Source organism: Mugil cephalus, chromosome 15, assembly GCF_022458985.1.
Source record: "Mugil cephalus isolate CIBA_MC_2020 chromosome 15, CIBA_Mcephalus_1.1, whole genome shotgun sequence".
NCBI classification, from domain to species: Eukaryota; Metazoa; Chordata; class Actinopteri; order Mugiliformes; family Mugilidae; genus Mugil; species Mugil cephalus.
This window is the reverse complement of record NC_061784.1, coordinates 839,149-857,192: the sequence shown is the minus strand read 5'-3', so window position 1 is coordinate 857,192 and position 18,044 is coordinate 839,149. Positions and strand designations below refer to the sequence as shown.

Below are 18,044 nucleotides of genomic sequence, written 5' to 3'. Positions count from 1 at the left end.
AATATCACTCTTCAATCAAACCATCAAGCTGCTTTTGTTAAGATCTACCAGTGTAGAGTTCTGCAGAGTTTTAATCATTATTATATTTTATATTATTTATATATTATTTACTTTACCAAGAAACCATGGTTCCAGGTAAGAACCAAAAATGCATTTCCATTTGCTTTTTTGTTTGTTTGTTTTTTACGCTACTTAATACACTGGTCAAGTTTGAGATTATGTCCCAATTTTCTTCCATAACAAACCTTGTTTAGAAAGTGGACATGAAAATAAAACATCACCCATTCAGGATGCACTTTGTTTATTGTAAATGTTGTAAAATATGTTTCATTAGATAATACCTTGTTTGCATATTTGAGCTCAAATTGTAGTGTGAAAATGTTTAATGATGATATCTATTTCTGTTATGGATGTATGGAATTTTGTAATACATCTTTTCAAACACTTTTCTCAAAAATATATTTTTTTTATCGTGCAGAGTAGTTTTCCCACGTCATTCATACACAGATTTATATAAAATTTTATTCCTAAAAACATATTGAATTTACATTTTATTTTTTTCGCCTGCTCATAGTAATTTTGGATTTACAGTTTTGCTGGCTCTAATATGTCAGTGAAGGAAACAAAATTAATATGACTCCAATGTTCAGGTTTCTGGTCTGTGTAATTATATGTGTAATTATACTTTATATTTTCTAATAAATGACTGAAGTAGTTAGTCATACTTTGCACTAATGACTGCCTTCCCATTTATGATGTTTGGGTCATTTATTCCATTTAGTAGGCAGTGAAATGCGTAAATAAAATGAAAAGAAAAAAAAGCACCAGGTAAATCTGCTGTAAACACCCTGCAGGTCCAAGCACCACCTGCACAGAGGACTCCTGCTACCACCAAGGAGTGTGTCTGCAGCTGTGGGAGGGCTTCTCCTGTGACTGCACCATGACCACCTATGGGGGACCTTTCTGCAGTGACCGTAAGTGCTGTTTTTGTATGCAAGTAGGAAAGCACAATTAGAATTTAGATGACACTGATGAATAGAGGGTGTACATTGATTTCACCGCCACCCGAGGCCATGGCCCTCTGAGTGGCAAAAACATGGTGAAATTATCAGTAAATACAGCGAGTCTGGGAACAATGTGGATTATCAGATCAAATTAAGGACAACTGCACTTGACAATGATTCATATGAACTAGTATGGATTTGGAAAAGTGGATTAGCCTCAGTTTCAGTTAGTTTAAATTTCAAAAGTCATTTCAGTTCAGTTATGATAAATAAAAGATGCTAACACTAAGAGCTTAAGAAGTAACGTTAGCCATACAATACTGTAGCATTAGACCGAATGTTAAAACAAGACGAGGAGTGATCACAAATATTCTGTTTATTGTTTTGTTGTTATTTATTGTTGTAACTGAAATAGTTACTGTTGGCCGTAACTACGCCAAAACAACAACATCCACAAACTTATATGACAGCCCTCCAGAATGTAACTTAAGGTGTGATTTCATCAAAAAATACAGCATAAATTAATATTACCTGGCACTAAATGTGAACCACAACACCAGGTTTTGGTGCCTAGATTTCAGTTGTTTCTTAGTAATACAGCGATCCATTTACTTCTCTTTTCTTTGGCAGTCGGAGTTATCTGTAAAAATATATCTCTAACTGCTTTTCCAGTCTGTTGGTATAGTCAATCGTACAACAGCTCGTCACATTTTTAAAAATTAATTTATCAATTGCTATTAAAACCTATGATCAATCAGTCAGTATGATTTCTTTTTAAAAGAATTTCCAGTCGGGCCAGTTCTGTGGTTACCACTGATGCCTCCCAGCGAGAAGTTCCAGGTCGAAGCCCAGCTTGGGCCTTTCTGGACGGAGTTTGCATGTTCTCCTGTGCCTGCATGCGTTTTCCCCGAGTACTCCACTTTCCTCCCACCAAAAACATAACTAATTGCTTAGCCTAAATTGATCCTAGCATGTTTGTCTCTTAGCCCCGCCTCTCGCCCAATACCAGCGGAGATAGACTCCAGCAACCCCTGCGACCCTAGTGACGATAAGAGGTAGTAGAAGATGAGATGCGAATTTCCAGTGAACCGTTGTGGTATTAATATACAAGCAAAAGGGAAATATTAATCCTGATGTAAGTGATTGCTCATTTACAGCAAATCTTCTACATAATGAATTTAAGCAAACTGGAACTAGGAAATCAACCTAAAGGATTGCATTAAGCTTTGGAAAATGATTGACATTATTAACACTTCACAAATACTTTGCTGCAAACATTAATAATAATATCAGGCATGAATGATCACTCATTAGTTGAATTTGACAGTTCTCTATATAACAATAGCTAACATGTTATTTTTCACTGCATATTGTAGTTTTAATCTGAACCAAGATTGTGCAATAAGAACATGTGCATATAATGTGCCTGCATTTGAATGCATTGTATTTTTAACTTAATGGATCAATTGTACTCTAATTGCACATAGTATATTAATAACACCACAGCTCAGAAGCATCTACTCTTATTGCTACTTCCTCTATAAAGAGTCCTCTATGTCCAATATAATAGACCTGACTTCTACCAGAAGATTAACATTCATTGGTCCAACACTTATTGGTCCAGTCATGGCGGGTTAAGCTTCATTTGCTCCAAAGTCTTTTAGAACACTGGAAGAATTGTGCCTTTGTGGTTTTAATTACTAAAATGTGCTGTTATGCAATATCGTTATTAGAGAGAAAAGGGCATTTTACCAAAAACTCAACAGGGGGGCTATTTGAGATTAATTTGTTTGTAGTATTGAGTTAACAAAGTCCCGTTAGTGGAAAAAAACATGTAAAGAGAACCTTAATGTTTTAACACCACATCAGTGTTAATTGGAAACACATTTATATGGTTGCATAAGCTGATTTCAGTTTTGCTTGACAGTCTAGTTAGAAAGTCTAGCTAAATAAAATACTGGCAGCTACTTCACCTTGTCACTGCTTTTGGCTTTCCTTTGTTGTCTCTTTCATTTCCGGTGTTACAAACTGACTGACGGCCCACTGTGCTTGTTGGCAAAAACAATCGATCTGACTTGAAAATCAATAGTTTGTCCTCTGCAGTCTTTATTTGTTAGATCAATTACTGTCCCAAGTCTGTGCACCATGTGCACCTGAACCTGTGCTGTCAAATGTGTATGGTGTTCAAGCTTTTAGTATATACTGGATGAATCAGGACAGATGTCAGTTCCTTTTGTTACCACTAAGGCAATGAAATGAGAGTAGCAAAAAAAATAAAAAAAATCCCCCTTTTTTTTGATAAAGACTGGAATTGAACCTTCTCAAACAACATGACATTTGTTTAGGTAATTTAAAAGGAGGCAAATTTCAGGTATTTTCCAATGTCTTGATGACGATACCATCGTTGATTTTCACTTTCATTATTTATAATTAGTTTTAAAATAAACCCTTTTGTGTTCACTTTGAATACCTGGAATAGAATAGAATAGAATAGAATAGAATAGAATAGAATAGAATAGAATAGAATAGAATAGAATAGAATAGAATAGAATAACAGATGCAGACCTGGAGCTTTTTTTTCCTTTTTTCTTTTTATTTTCATCTTTTTCCATTTGTCAAACAGAGTTCCCTTTACAGTCATATTTGAGGGAAGATCAGGGTGGCCAAGAGCTGCTAACAAGTAATACTTCCATTTTTATATGCCACACATATTTAGTGTACACTTGCTATTTTCCACCTGATGTATCTCTTCAACCGTAAAAGGCTCTGAAAGAGACACTTTTGAGATTACGCCAAAAAACAAAAATACAAAAATAAAATAAAAATAAAAACTTTAATATGAAAACACCAACAAATATGCAAGCAGGACAGAGGGTTGTAAGCATCAGTTGGAAAAGCCTGTCTCATCCAGTCCACAATCTGCTTCTTTTATTTATCATTAAAACAACAAAACTCCTCCCACCTGTCTTCTTTTGTGTCTGTGCCCCAGCTCAGAAGGTAGGCTATATTCTAAGAAACAAACAATGAAAAGAGAGAGATGTGTGTTACGGATCATATTCTTTTCATTGCATAGAAGAAACAACTGATATTCCATAGCTTGTGTGTCCCTCAGTATATTTATATACACATACAGAAAGCAATTGACTAAGTCTGCAATGACTATCAGTGGTAATTACCTGTAGGTCACTGTTTTATCACCAGTATCCCCCAGAATAATGTTCTGTGCTCTATTTTCAGCACTACTTTATGTAAACAAATGGAGGATATAATTATTGGTTAACCTTTGCAGTTACAGATAATTGCACATTCATTACCTGCTTGTGTGCATGTGTTTGTGACAGAAAATGAGATGGAGAGAGAGAGAGAGAGAGAGAGAGAGGGAGAGGAAGAGAGAGCGTTTAGAAATGTGCAGTCAATGCAACCACATGCACATTTCCAGCTCATGCTAATCTTGACCAAATACCAGCACTGTTCCTGTTAGAACAAAAGCAGAACTATAAGTTACCTTTTACTGAGTGCATAAAAAACTGACAACTGTTGTGACATTTGTTTTTTGTCTTTAAGTGCCAAACAATAACAGTGTTAAAAGGCGCAATGAACAATTGCTGATAACTACACGTGACACAGCTGTTTCCTTTGTCAGTCGACATACAGTGCATATGGAGCAAACACATGGAATGCTAACTGACATGGGTTTACATAACCACAGGAATCCAGCTTCTCCATTAATTTGTAAGTCAACATTTTTTCAATTGTTTAATTCCCATGGAAATAAGTCAGACTGTAGATTGAGCCTGTAACTAACAGTCATGCTCGCACAGCAGCTGTCTTTTTTTGTTATTTCATGTGCTAATTAGCAAGTGTTGTATCTAGCTTTCATTTGATTGTGTCAGAATTACAATGTTTTCCCATCTCCTTAAAAGAGAAAATTAAAGTTTTGCAGCATATGCTGTATTATCAAATGATTTAAAACTGTAGGACATATGCAGAGGCTTTCTGTAGATCAGTGAAAATTGTAGTAACTTAGATCTGCTCTCAGTTACCATTACTACAGTCTTTTGTATGTGGCAAAAATGAATGTATTATGTTGTAATGTACTATAAAGTGTAACAATACTGGAAGTTTAAGTGCTCAATCGAATTTTCTTTTCCCTTTGACCTTTATTTCATGTGGATCCATTCACAATCTTAAGTGTGTCCCAAAGGCCACAAGGATAATCCAGAATAGATGTTCAGACTTAATCTTGTCCTCTGGGACTGAGGCTCAAGAAAACATATTGTCATGTTATGACTTACCAGGAATAGACTTGCAATTGCAATAACAATCAGCATCAGAATCAGAATCAGCTTTATTGGCCAGCTATGTGAACACATACGAAGAATTTGACTCTGGTCACTTGCTCAGAAAATGAAAAAAACAAAATGAAAAAACAACACTTAAATAAGCATAAAAATAGAACGTATGAAAAAAGAATATTCAATTCAATTCAATTTTATTTATTTAGCGCCAATAATAATACAAATTGTCTCAAGACGTTTCACAAGAACCAGCCTGCAACCTCCATAGCAAGTCCGAGGGTGATGGTCGCAAGGAAAAACTCCCTGTAGTTGTAGAAAAACTGTACAGCATAAATAGACTTTAAGAATTAAAAATAGAATATACATCTATGCATCTGTAGTATATACAGTGAGTATGAACATGAATGAACAGTAGTATGTACAGAATGTGAGTTATTGGGAACGGTCACATGCTCTTTTGGCATATAGGGCTCTGTAATGCCTGAGGGGAGGAGTCTGAATAGGTAGTGTCCGCGGAGATTTTACCGGCCCGTCTCCTGACCCTGGACTGGTATAGGTCCTGGATGGAGGGAAGGTCAGTGCCAATAATTCTCTCTGCAGACCTCATTGTCCTCTGCAGTCTGTCCCTGTCCTGTCTGGTGGCTGATCCAAACCAGACTGTGATGGGTGCAGTAAAGACAGACTGGATTATTGCAGAGCAGAATACGATCAGCAGCTCCTGGGGCAGGTTGAACTTCCTGAGCTGATGCAGGAAGTACAAACTCTGCTGGGCCTTCTTCCTAACAGAGTCAATATGGGAGGTCCACTTCAGGTTGTGAGACATTGGACTATTTAAAGTTGATAGTCTAGACTGGCTTGGGGTCAAGCTGCCATATCTCTAAGAAACTTGACCTCTATGCCTTTGGCCCACTGTGTGAGAAGAATACACATTGTAGGACTTATACAACAGATTTGAAAACAGCCATTTGAAAAGCTCTCATTTACATGTTGGTTATGTGAACAGAATTTGTAATTACTGGAAGTTCATTAACTTTAATAGTCTGAAGTCATTTTCATTTTAAAGTCTTTTCAAATGAACCATAAACAGATGTGTAGATACATATATTTTACTTCAATTTAAGTGTTTCAGATTAGACATGGTTTAATTAAAGAGACTAGTGTGCTTGAGGGAGTAAGGACAGGAAGTAGAGTGGGGAGGCAGGTATCTCCTGCAGCAGTAGCATTTGTTAAACAATTCCAACCACTCAAACATTAAATTGAGTACAGCCTGTACAAAATAGCATATTGAATGAGTTTTTGAGAAACTCCTGTGGTAAAAAAAAATAATCGAAATAGTGGTGTAATACACCATGGTTGTATTACATGTTGAGTAAGTTAGGTTTTGTGTATTTGACTGCACTGCTTGAATGGAGGAGAAGATGTATAGGTCTCCCTTGTGCCTCCTAGTGACTCATCTGAGAATGGACATGGGCCTTCTGAGGGCGTCCTGTGGTATCTGGCAACAGAAGGCTGTTAGTGGGGGCCTTCGTGTCCTATGGGTTGAGTGGAGGGGCCTTTGTGGATCAGATTTGTTCCAGTGCATCCCACAGGTACTTGATCAATTTGGGATCTAGTGAATTTGGAGGCCAGGTCAACACCTTGTGCTTTTCTTTGTGTTTTTTGAATTATTCTTAAAGCATTTTGCTGTGTATGTCTGTGCATCCTGCCGGGGATGGCTGCCGATGGGGAGTGTCATTGCTCTGGGGTGGGAGTGCCTGGTCTGGTCTAGGTGGATGGTACATGTTTATGTAACATCCTCCACATAAATGCTGGGTCCAAAAGTTTCTCACCAGAGCCTTGAATTGTCACAAGATTTGAAGTTATTTACTTCACCTCTCAGTGGTTTTAATATTTTGGCAGAGCTGTGTACACATCAAAAATACCTAACCACTCAACCACTTAATGCAGAGTTGGGGTTATCAAGAAAAGGGTTAATCTCCCAAAAACTTTGATTACATGAAGTTTTCTCTCAGTAGAACCTATTTGATATCGTAATGTTGAGAATATATATGTAAATAATTTCTGATAATAATATAAATTTTCTGTGTTACATACCCAAGTTATCCATATATACATTTTACATCCATTGATGGATGTTCGATCAGTGGCTTGTTATATTAACCATCACCTTGCTTTGTGAGGCCTGTTTAACATTTAACAGACAGTGGATCCCATAAAGGATCATCTCTGACAAATCTCTGCACTAAGTGAGTCATTAGGCAGCCTCGAGCCCAAGACTGCTGGCGGAACTTCCCATAGCTACATTTTGGAGATAGAAATGGCTGAGCATAACTGACTGGCAGAGCTGACAGGGTCATAAAGCCTGACTTGTGATTGTGAGGAAGCATTGCTTTAATCTTTAAGCAAATATGTCCTCCAGTGAAACACAACACTGGTCAATCTCAGACCATTCACAGCCATTTTTACAACATTTTAGCCTTTAAGGGATGAGCAGAAAACTTTTGACATTTACATAGATGTGAAAAGAAGTGAAGCACCTGAGGGAATAATTCCTCCATTGACTTATTTTTAGCTTCTGTCCTTGCAGTTTCTCACATTAAGAGACATCTGTGTTGCCTTGTGTGTTGTACAAAAACACGTGTCAGAACCATGTATTACTAATCTGTATATAATTTGTGATCAAACCACATTGATTTGCCTCTCCATTCAGCAATATGAAATAGGACACTTTGCTAACACTCATCGTGACAGTGACACATGACTATTGTTTATAAGTTGTCAAGAAACTAAAGTAGTTTTCAAGCGTAACGACAAACTGAGGATACAGTTCTACCAACTGTCCACAAAAGAATCAATGGGATGGCAAAGACATTAAATCCCATTTAACATATTCTGCCTGGCCAAAAAAAGGTCGCCATCAAAAAGGGTCACACACATTTTGTTAGATCGTCTTTAGCTTTGATTATTGCTGTGGCAATACGCTGTGAAATGTATCTGTATCTTGTACTGGTGATGGGAGCACTGCTCAAAGCCTACTCAAGCACATCCTGAAGATTATCAATCGGGTTAAAGTCTGGGCTCTGCGAAAATGATATCTCATCCTCCCTGAACTACTCTTTCACAATTTGAGCCTCATGAATGATGACATTGTCATCTTGGAATATGCCTGTGCCATCAGGGAATAAAAAATCCAGTGACAGAATAACCTGGTCAACCTGGTCTCCTAATGTTTGGTACAGTGGATGAGATGGATTGTCCCATGCAGTAATTATCTAATAGGAGGCTTGTAACTATTTTCTTAGTTAAATCCAGGCGGTGATTTTTTTTTAATAACTGTGTATAACGGTTACTGCTGGAAGTGTCAGGATGGAGGAAATGCATGATTTTCCTTTCAAAAACCTGCGTGAAACTATTCCAGAAATAGTCTTTCTAATTTCAACTGCTGCTGCCCTTTAAGTATTAAAAACAGAAAACTTTCTGAATGGATTTCTCCTCAACTGTGAAAGTTTGAAGTGCTTACATTTTCACACATCTCTGTGGTCTCATAATTTTATTAAATCTTTATTGTTTTTATACTTCAATCAAATCTGTATTCAGAAATGTTGTACTGTTGTTGATCCAAGAGCAGAACACGAGGTGTCAATATAATTATTCTTACTATTGTACTGTATTACTCTACTGTAATTATTTCCAAATTTCCAAAATCTCAGATAACATGTACAGTTAATATCACACCAGAAAACAATACTGCCAAAAAACACCATAACTCATAAAAGATACACTTACATAGTAAACAAAAATGAGTAGACCAGTGCTGCGGAACTCAAACAAGGGCTGTTAGTTTCCTGTAACTTCCAATCTCAGGCAACATAACTGCAGTTTGAACTCCTCAGTGGACAGAGTGAGTGAAGTGTGTATTGTAGCGGCTTGGATATTTTTTCTAACTCTGTTAGTCAGTGTGACATTGGAAGAGGATTGAACTCCCTCTCCAGCAGCCAGTGTTTGCAGGGTGAGTCATAAGAGACCATGACTAATCATAAAATAACCTGTCGCATATCTGAGTGAAACTGGCAGCGTGGCTTGTATTTTCCAATCTGTTAAACATAGCTTAGCACAGCCAGTGTCTGTTTGCATTCTAATGAGCTATCAGCTTGCATTAAATTATCCCAAACCGTGACTCTTTAAACAAAGGTTGTAAGAGGTCAGGGAAGCGATGTCTAGTCACTTTAAATAATGACCAGGTTTATTTGTGAAGGAAGAATTACTGATTGCTGATCTTGTAAATTCTTGGAACTAATGAGAGCATTAAGGACTAAGTACTTACATGGCAAACAGTATAAGTAGTCAGCGGCTTAAGGCATTTCAATCTTCCCCCTCAAAATAACATAATGCATGGTCTATAGTGACACCATCTGCTATGGGAGCCTGTAATGCCCATTTTTATGGAAATTTAACTATTAGGCATATTAGATATTTTTACTTTTTACTATGACAGCAAGAGATGAAAAATGAGGAAATCTCTGAAACCCATTTGATTTTAGGGTACTCCATAAGATTGTTGTCAAGATATTTGAGTCTGGGACAAAGTGTTGGACCAGCTGACCAACTCAACCCCATTCCTCATACAACAATATTAATTCTAATTACTGTTCAAAGTAGGTGGCATTAAAAATATGGCAAATTGTTAATTTTTCAGAATAAAAAGACCCCAAATAGAAATTGTGGACATTATCACTGTGTTACTATGATACATAAATCTCAGATGATATTCTCTTAAATTTACCAAATCTATAAAAACTCTTCCCAGCTTACTGCAAATAAGTTACAGTTAGTATTATGTTTTGTTTTTGTTTTTATCTGATATACTGCTCCAACCATAAATAGTTTTAAAAAAAGCATAAACAATTATTCATGAGTAGTATAAAAGTCCAGAGTATCATAATCTCATCAGTCAAAATTGAACTTTGGTATTCACTGGAGTAACCTAATTACAGCAGTATGGCCTGTAAATCATACTTGATTGTTGAGGTAAATAAATATTCTGCGTGGTTTATTCCATAATAACAAAAAATTCTTCACCTTGGAGAGTTCATTTTTATCCAAGCAGGAAACTGTTTCATTGCCACAAAACCCACAGACACTCAGTGAATGCACTCATTAAAGACTCATTTCGTGCCTGCAATTTGGATATCATCTTTATACGCTGTATAAACTGCCTTGCTTTGTTAAAAGTAACTCAACTCTATTCTGTTGTGGAACTCGACTTAATGTCATCGTCCTCGACAGCTCTTTCAAAGAGAAAAGACTAATTTTGTAATGGAGCTTTGCAAATCACCGGGTAGGGCTTTTGCTTTTAAGCAAAGGGCGCTCCTCTCTTGTCCCCTATCACCCCAGTTGGTTTTGCTTTTATATAGCACTTTCTACCTATGTCTTGCTCAAGGATACTTCGGCACATTCCAGGGATCCAAGCACTAACCCCCTGTTTCGTGGACAACCCACTCTACCTAATGAGCCACAGGCATCCCTAAAGTCTATGGATGGACCAGTACTGTGCTTTGAATGGGTGCCAGTGAGTAGCACTTTGTATCTGTTGAAATTAACACAAAACCATCATAAAATTATACTGCAAAGTTAAATTTCACATTTGCTGTCTTTTCTAATTTATCCCAAAAATAACAAGTTTCTGCCTTCAAAAAATTCAAGAAATAGAAGATTTGCAATACAGCTAACATCTCAAAGATGACCCAGATAAATATGTACCTCTTGATGGAAGGCAATCAAGGTTGACATTATGTGAATTAATCGTGTAGAACTTGTCTTGGTTTGACTGTTTGATATCTCCGTCTGATATCTCTTTCAATTCGTCTAATCCTGCATCAGTGCATGCATAAGAAATAGTGTGGTTGGGTGAAAATAACACACACATACTGTATACGAATGTCAATTTGAAGCAATTCTATTTTTTAAAACTAAATAAATATATCTTCCCAGTTTTGTCTCACTTTGCTTGTTAGAGGTGGTCTAAGAGAGGAAAGCCTCTGTATTATAAACAAACAATAAAACTGAAAAATTCCCTTAAAAGTGCTGTCAGTAAGGCCATATCTCAGATGCGATAAGCCTTGGTCTGATGACCCATTTAAGCAGCCACAGGTGGTTTCAGACGCCATAATAACAAGATGAGAGCTGGGTAGAAGGCTGTATCTGCAGGTTGAACACAATGTCATATCCATAGAGGATCCATTTGTATAAGAGAGGCGAGCTTTTTATATATATATAATAACAGACAATTTGGTAAAGGGGATATTTTAAAATAATAGCCATACAAAGTCTATTTATTTAAAACATGCTTTATTGAAATGGATTTGTAAATACCCAAAGAAGTAACAGCAGTCATAATATGCCTGCAGGTGAAGTGAATGACACAATGTTCATGATTTGGACTCTACATGCCACTAAATTAAACAAATAAGATGCAATTGAAGTGCAGACCTTCAGGTTTAATTCAAGGGGTTGAACAAAACATCCTATGAAACGTTAAGGTATTACAACTATTTTAAACAAATTTCAGGAGCTTAAAAGTAATTGAACAAATTACTGTTACCATTAACAAAATGCAAATTTTTAATACTTTGCTGAGAGTCAAACCAAACCCTTTGTTTCCTCCTTTGTGATGCTTTGCCAGGCCTTCACTGCAGCTGTCTTCGTTGTTTGTTGTTTGTTGGTCTTCTTGCCCGAAGTTATAGTAAGTGAAATGCATGCTTGATCAGGTTGAGATCTGGCGATTGACACGACCATTGTAGAATATGCTTTTGCTGTATGTTTTGGGTCATCTATACTGTGAAGAATGTATAACCCTACACACTTTAGAACTTATTTGGCTGCTTCTGTCTTCTGTCACATAATCAATAAACACTAGCGACTCAAATCCACCAGGTTTCACGCAAGATGTGTTGTGCTTTGGATCATGCGCCCTACCAAGCCTTCTGCATACTTCTCTCTTCCCATCATTCTGGTACAGGTTGACCTTAGTTTTTGGAAAAGCCTAATCTGTCCTTTCTGTTTTAGAGGCAGATTGATGGTTTGTATCTTGTGGTGAAACCTCTGTATTTGCTCTCATGAAATTGTTTCTATATGGTAGACTCCGATATGGATACGCCTACTTCCCATAAACACTGCCACCAACAACTCCCTTCCATCAACACCTCTATAGTTCTGTCCCTAACAACACCTAGTCCACTCCTTACAGCCTCCCCCTTCCCCGTCCTCACAGCCTTCATCCCCATCTACCGTGATTATCAGCTGACAATGTTGGAAGACAACTGGGGAAACTTCACTCTGGCAAGGCTGCGGGCCATGATGGGGTCAGCCCCAGAGTGCTGACAACCTGTGCCACCCAGCTCTGTAGAGTTCTTCAACATGTCTTCAACATTAGCTTGAGTCTACAGAGGGTCCCTGTGATGTGGAAGAAGTCCTGCCTAGTTCCAGTGCCAAAGATGTCGTGCCCCGGTGGTCCGAAAGACTACATACCTGTGGCGTATACCTTCCACATCATGAAGACCCTGGAGAGACTCATCTTGGAGCCACTCAGGCCCATGGTCAAACCATATTTGGTCCCCCTACAGTTCGCCTATCAGCCCCAACTTGAAGTTGGGGATGCCATCATCTTCCTGCTCAACCACATCTAAACCCACCTGGACAAGACGGCGAGCACTGTCGGAGTCATGTTTTTTGACTTCTCCAGTGTTTTCAACACCACCCATCCTGCTCTACTGGGTGACAAGTTGACAGCGATGCAAGTAGGACCCTCTGACGGTGGTGTCAGATAGAGAATGCTTCACAAGGTGAAAGTCATCTTTGGACAATGTGTCCAACCCATGCCATGATGTGCTGGTCAGACACTGGAGTTCTTTCAGCACCAGAGTATTTGCACCATGATGAACTATGGAACGCTTGTCTGTGGTACAACACCTCACTCTGAGTGTCAGACACTAATCAGTTGGTTAGATGAATTCCTTCTTGTGCAATAACCCATGCTCTCTTTCTTGCCATATACTTGTTTACATTTATTTATTTATTTATTGGACTCTGGACTCACCATGTGCAATAATTTCCGGCTGTGTAAGACCCCATATTCAATCAGAACACATATTCACTTATACTTGTTTTTTATACATATTTTTTTTATATATATTTTAGATATATTTTTTTATATTCATGTGTGTATTGTTATTCTAATTGACTACTTATTCTACATATTCTCATTGCCTATATTGCTCTTTCTTCTGAACACTGGTATACTTTGAGTAGGAGCTGCTTTAACGAAAAGTAATTTTCCCTTGGGATCAACTAAGTAATTCTGATTCTGATTCTGTGCTCCTCACGTGGTTGCAGTGTTTTTTCTTCACAGTAGATAGGGTCCAATGATCATCTAACACTGTTGTCTTCTGTGAACGTCGTGGCCTTTTTGAGTTCCCAAGGTCAGCAGTGTGTCTTTTCTCAGAACTGACCAAACAGTTGATTTGACCTCTCCTAACATTTCTGCTATTCCTCTGATGGATTTCTTCATTTGTACAACCTAAGGATGATCTGTTGTACTTTCATGAGCTGTCCTTTGACTACATGTTGTGGATTTACAGCAACAGCTTCTAAATGCAAATGCCACACCTGGAATCAACTCTAGATCTTTTTTTACCTGCTTAAATGATGAAGGATCAATGAGGGAATAGTCCATGCAGCCCATGAAACAGTTGGGTCAATTGTTCAATTACTTTTGGATCCTTGAAAAAGAGGTGGCTGCAAAGAGCTGCAATTCCTAAAACCTTACACCAATTTGGTTGTAAGTAACATCAAATTACAGCTGAGAGTCTGCACTTTAAACCCATACTGAGTATACAACTGTGGCTTGAACAATGTTGCCACAGTTACCTTGTAAAGGTAATACGATTACGGATTGCAGATTACTCCTTTAAAAACTAACTTAGTTACTTTACTGATTCCTTGTTTTTTACAAGTAAGTTAGATAACAAGTTACTTTAATAGTTAGATTACTCGTTACTGAAAAACAAAGTGGTCAAATTAGAGTAACACGTTATCTGTATCACTGATCTTGAACATGTTTCAGTAAAAAGCTAAAATAACAAAACTTATGTGAGTGTCCAAATATATATGGACCTAACTGTATGATTATGGAAATAAATGGTGTAAAAGTAGAGTCAGAGGCTCACCAATAGGCTCTGTACTTCTGCACACAGTGAGTAGGTGTGTAGAGATGCAAGATGAATTAAAAAACTGCAGTTAGTGCCTCTTTTCATTCTTCTGTTTCCAGGATGATATTTGGCGTCTCTATTCATTTTTGAGACTGAGATTATGCAAGACTTGATTACCAAGTGGTCAGTCTCCACCCTGCCCTGACTGTCCCTCTGTGCCCCACTCTCCATGGGAACATGATGGGTTTCACTTGACACCCAGACCACGCAGCAGCTGAGCCTCAGATGAATGCTGGTCTTTGCTGGCTAAGTCCCCCAGGAGCTGGCAAAGACTGGCCGGGCCGTGGGGGGAGGCTGGGGCTTCCCAGTCCCTACTGCAGGGGCTTTGCGAGAGGAGAAAGGTTACATTCAGTTTACATCATAAAGGCTAGACACACACAGAGTGGCCTTCAGATATAGACTCTGGCTCTCATTTCTGTCTTTCTGTCCTTCCTGCTACCACTCAGTGACACACTCACTTATACATCATTCACTTGCTGCTCCACTCAGGAAGTGATGCTCTCACTCTGTTTGAAGCGCAATAAAATCATAACCCACTGTAATTAAGAATCTAGGAACAGAGAGCACACGCAGTGTGGCTACGGGGTTGTGGTTTTCCGTGCTACTCTTGCTAGTCTTCCTTCCTATGGTAAACTAAGCTGCTGCTCCTTACAGATACCCCCACCCCCACCCAGATGCAATTGCAATGCACATAATGATCTATTCATGGCGGTCTATTTATGGTCTATTCTATTTATGTGTACATAACTCACCTCATTTGGTTTTCTGTGCAGGCTGTCTTCAATAGATGATGCAATAATTCATGTTTTGACTTATATATAATAGTATAGATTATTCCAAGGCCACAGTGATAAACAGTAGATTGATAAAATATTATGTGAATTTGACAAGTTGTTTGGAAAATGCTGTTACATTTTTCACATTATTTTTACATCTGAGCTAAGGATCAGCTCTCAATCGCCATCCTCCCAAATAAACAGTTATACGATACTATCAGTAATATGATCAGTACATACATGTCTAGGAGACTTAACAATAACTTGAATCTGCATTTTATACGTGTATTTCTGCAAAGGCTTCATATTCCTATAAATCTGTCAAGTCAAATCTGTAATATCAAAAGGTTTTTCATCAAAGCTTTTGCGTTAGAGTATGACAAGTTGGCTGCTAACCAGTTAACCAAACCAAAGTATCTAGTCATTAACAGGCACTAGTCATGCAAGTATCTAGTTGTTACTTCATTAAACGCCCACCAATGTTGCTAGTTAAACCCCAACTCCCCATCAATCCTTTAGAACTGAAGAAGCTACATGGATGAGTGGCAAAACTTTAAATCTTCAAGAAACCCTACAAGTCCAGTTCAGCCTTTATTTAGCACTTTTGGTTACTTACAGTCATTTATCAAAAATGTAGGTATCATGATGCTTATTTTGTCATCTGTACCTAAATCACTATCAGAATTACTAAACAAATTAAGTTTAAATGTAAGTTCAAATATTGATCAGATTCTTAATCCTGAGACACTGTCAAACTATATGCCTAGATTGGAGATGATGGCGTTCAGATATTCAGCACCATGAAGAGGTAACAGAGCCTTGTGAATGTGTATGTACTTATATGAATGCATGAGAAAATGTGACATTGTGACTGTAAAGCACTTTGAGAAACTAATAAGTTGCACAGTGCTATATGCATACAGGTCATTTATCATTAACCACATTTGGCTACACGAACTACAAACATGTTGTTGTTCATACCAATTTAAAATAGATGTCAAAAAGACTAGGAATAAATCATTCTTTGAATTAAATATGTAGTATATATGATGAATATATGTGTTGGTTCATGATGGCCATTTTAGTCCATCCCTGACTCCAACCAAGTTCAGCAACTGCCATAAAAAAATAGCCAGTTAATTACAACAGCAACAATTTTTATTACTCTATGAAATTTTGCTTCCGAGTTGAAATGTGATGTTTGTTCTTCACAGTTTCTCTAAATGGAAATCATTGAACAACAGAGCACATTTATCTAGTACACTGTTGCCTGTATAGCTGGAATAAAATATTTTTTAAATCTTCTCATTAAATGACTGTGTCATTTCTATAAATAGAAATAAAAATAAGATTTTTGTCTGAAAATGATTCCAACTTTATTTGAATATTTTAATTTTGCTAAAAGTCACGTATATAAACAAATGTTAAGAGAGGTTGTCATGAATTCAAGTCTGGGTAACAGTGTCTTGAATGCTTCTCATTATCAGTCAGTGTTAAATTTGATTCAAAAAAGCTCCGTTTTGAATTATAGTGCAGTAAAGCACAATGATGTTGTTGAATGATAAAAGCCCCGCTGAGCTGTTGGTGTCAGCACGAACACTGCTGTTCTAATTGCAAATATTCTTCCCACTCTTGGGACTTGCTAAGTTCAGACTTCCCAAGCACATCAGTCTGGACTGGGTGTACTTGGTGTATTGAAAGGCCTACTATCCTTTGACTTTGATGCAGTATTAATCCAAGCTGGCAGCCTGTCTTGATACGCTAGGCAGGTGCAGCCTTAAGGCTTATTGTATGTAAGATTTAGTTATGATGACTGCATAATACATGTTCACCTACAGCAGTAGCAGTATCATCTGGTATTACTTTTAATAGCAGGTGCTGAGCTTGCCAGCTCTGTGGATGCAAGAAACACATCACTGATAGCAGAGAGGGTGCTTAGAACATGAATATAATATAACTTGGATATTCTCTCTATGACAACTGACATGGATACACTTATGTTGTTGGACAGAATGTTACATAAATTATGAAACAAAAAATGCCCCTTTGAAAAATAATGAAAATATTATAACAAATAACTTGCATAATTAGTTGATGTTTAAATGTATTCCATTGTTGTATAAATGCAGTATTTTTAAACAATTTGCTAAATTAATTTGTAGGACTATGATTTTCTGTGCTTATATTTAATTGTTTCATATTGAACTCTTTTGGTTGTCATACAGTACATCACTGGCAGTTGCATCAATTTAAAACATTATTGTTAATTAACCACTAATGCTGGTAATTTAGCTGTTGCTAGTCTGGGTTAAGGTTAACAGTAGGGCTATCAGCTATGAAGTAAGAAATACACTTGCAAGTCGGAATACTGGGCATTTTTTATTTGTTCTCCTCATTCTGCCATTATTACATGAATGCGGAGTAGCCGAAGTACCAAGTGCACCCCATTTTAAAGGAATCCCCTGTGTTTTTCCTGTCATCCAGCTCAGTAATTGGCCACTTACATAAAATGTGGTACTAATTAATGTTAAGTTCTGAGCTGAAATGATGGATGTTAAGATAAACTTATATTGTGTATGTTAAAAGGTTCCCAAACTACGCTGTTTTCATTGTTTATCGTACTTAATTTATGCTGTGTGTTTTCATTTGATCGTATTTGACAATAATTTTGTATCACATAGTTGTTGCCAAAATTACATT

General features: G+C 37.4%; 1 protein-coding gene across 5 annotated transcripts in view; it reads left to right on the top strand.

Moving 5' to 3' along the window:
• nrxn2a (neurexin 2a) overlaps positions 1-18,044 on the top strand; it is a 143,647-nt gene that overhangs the window by 82,346 nt on the left and 43,257 nt on the right. For all 5 annotated transcript variants that reach the window (XM_047606584.1, XM_047606586.1, XM_047606583.1 and 2 more), the window contains one exon: positions 855-974. In XM_047606584.1, the coding sequence (XP_047462540.1) occupies positions 855-974 (120 nt within the window). The remainder of the gene's footprint in view (positions 1-854; positions 975-18,044) is intronic.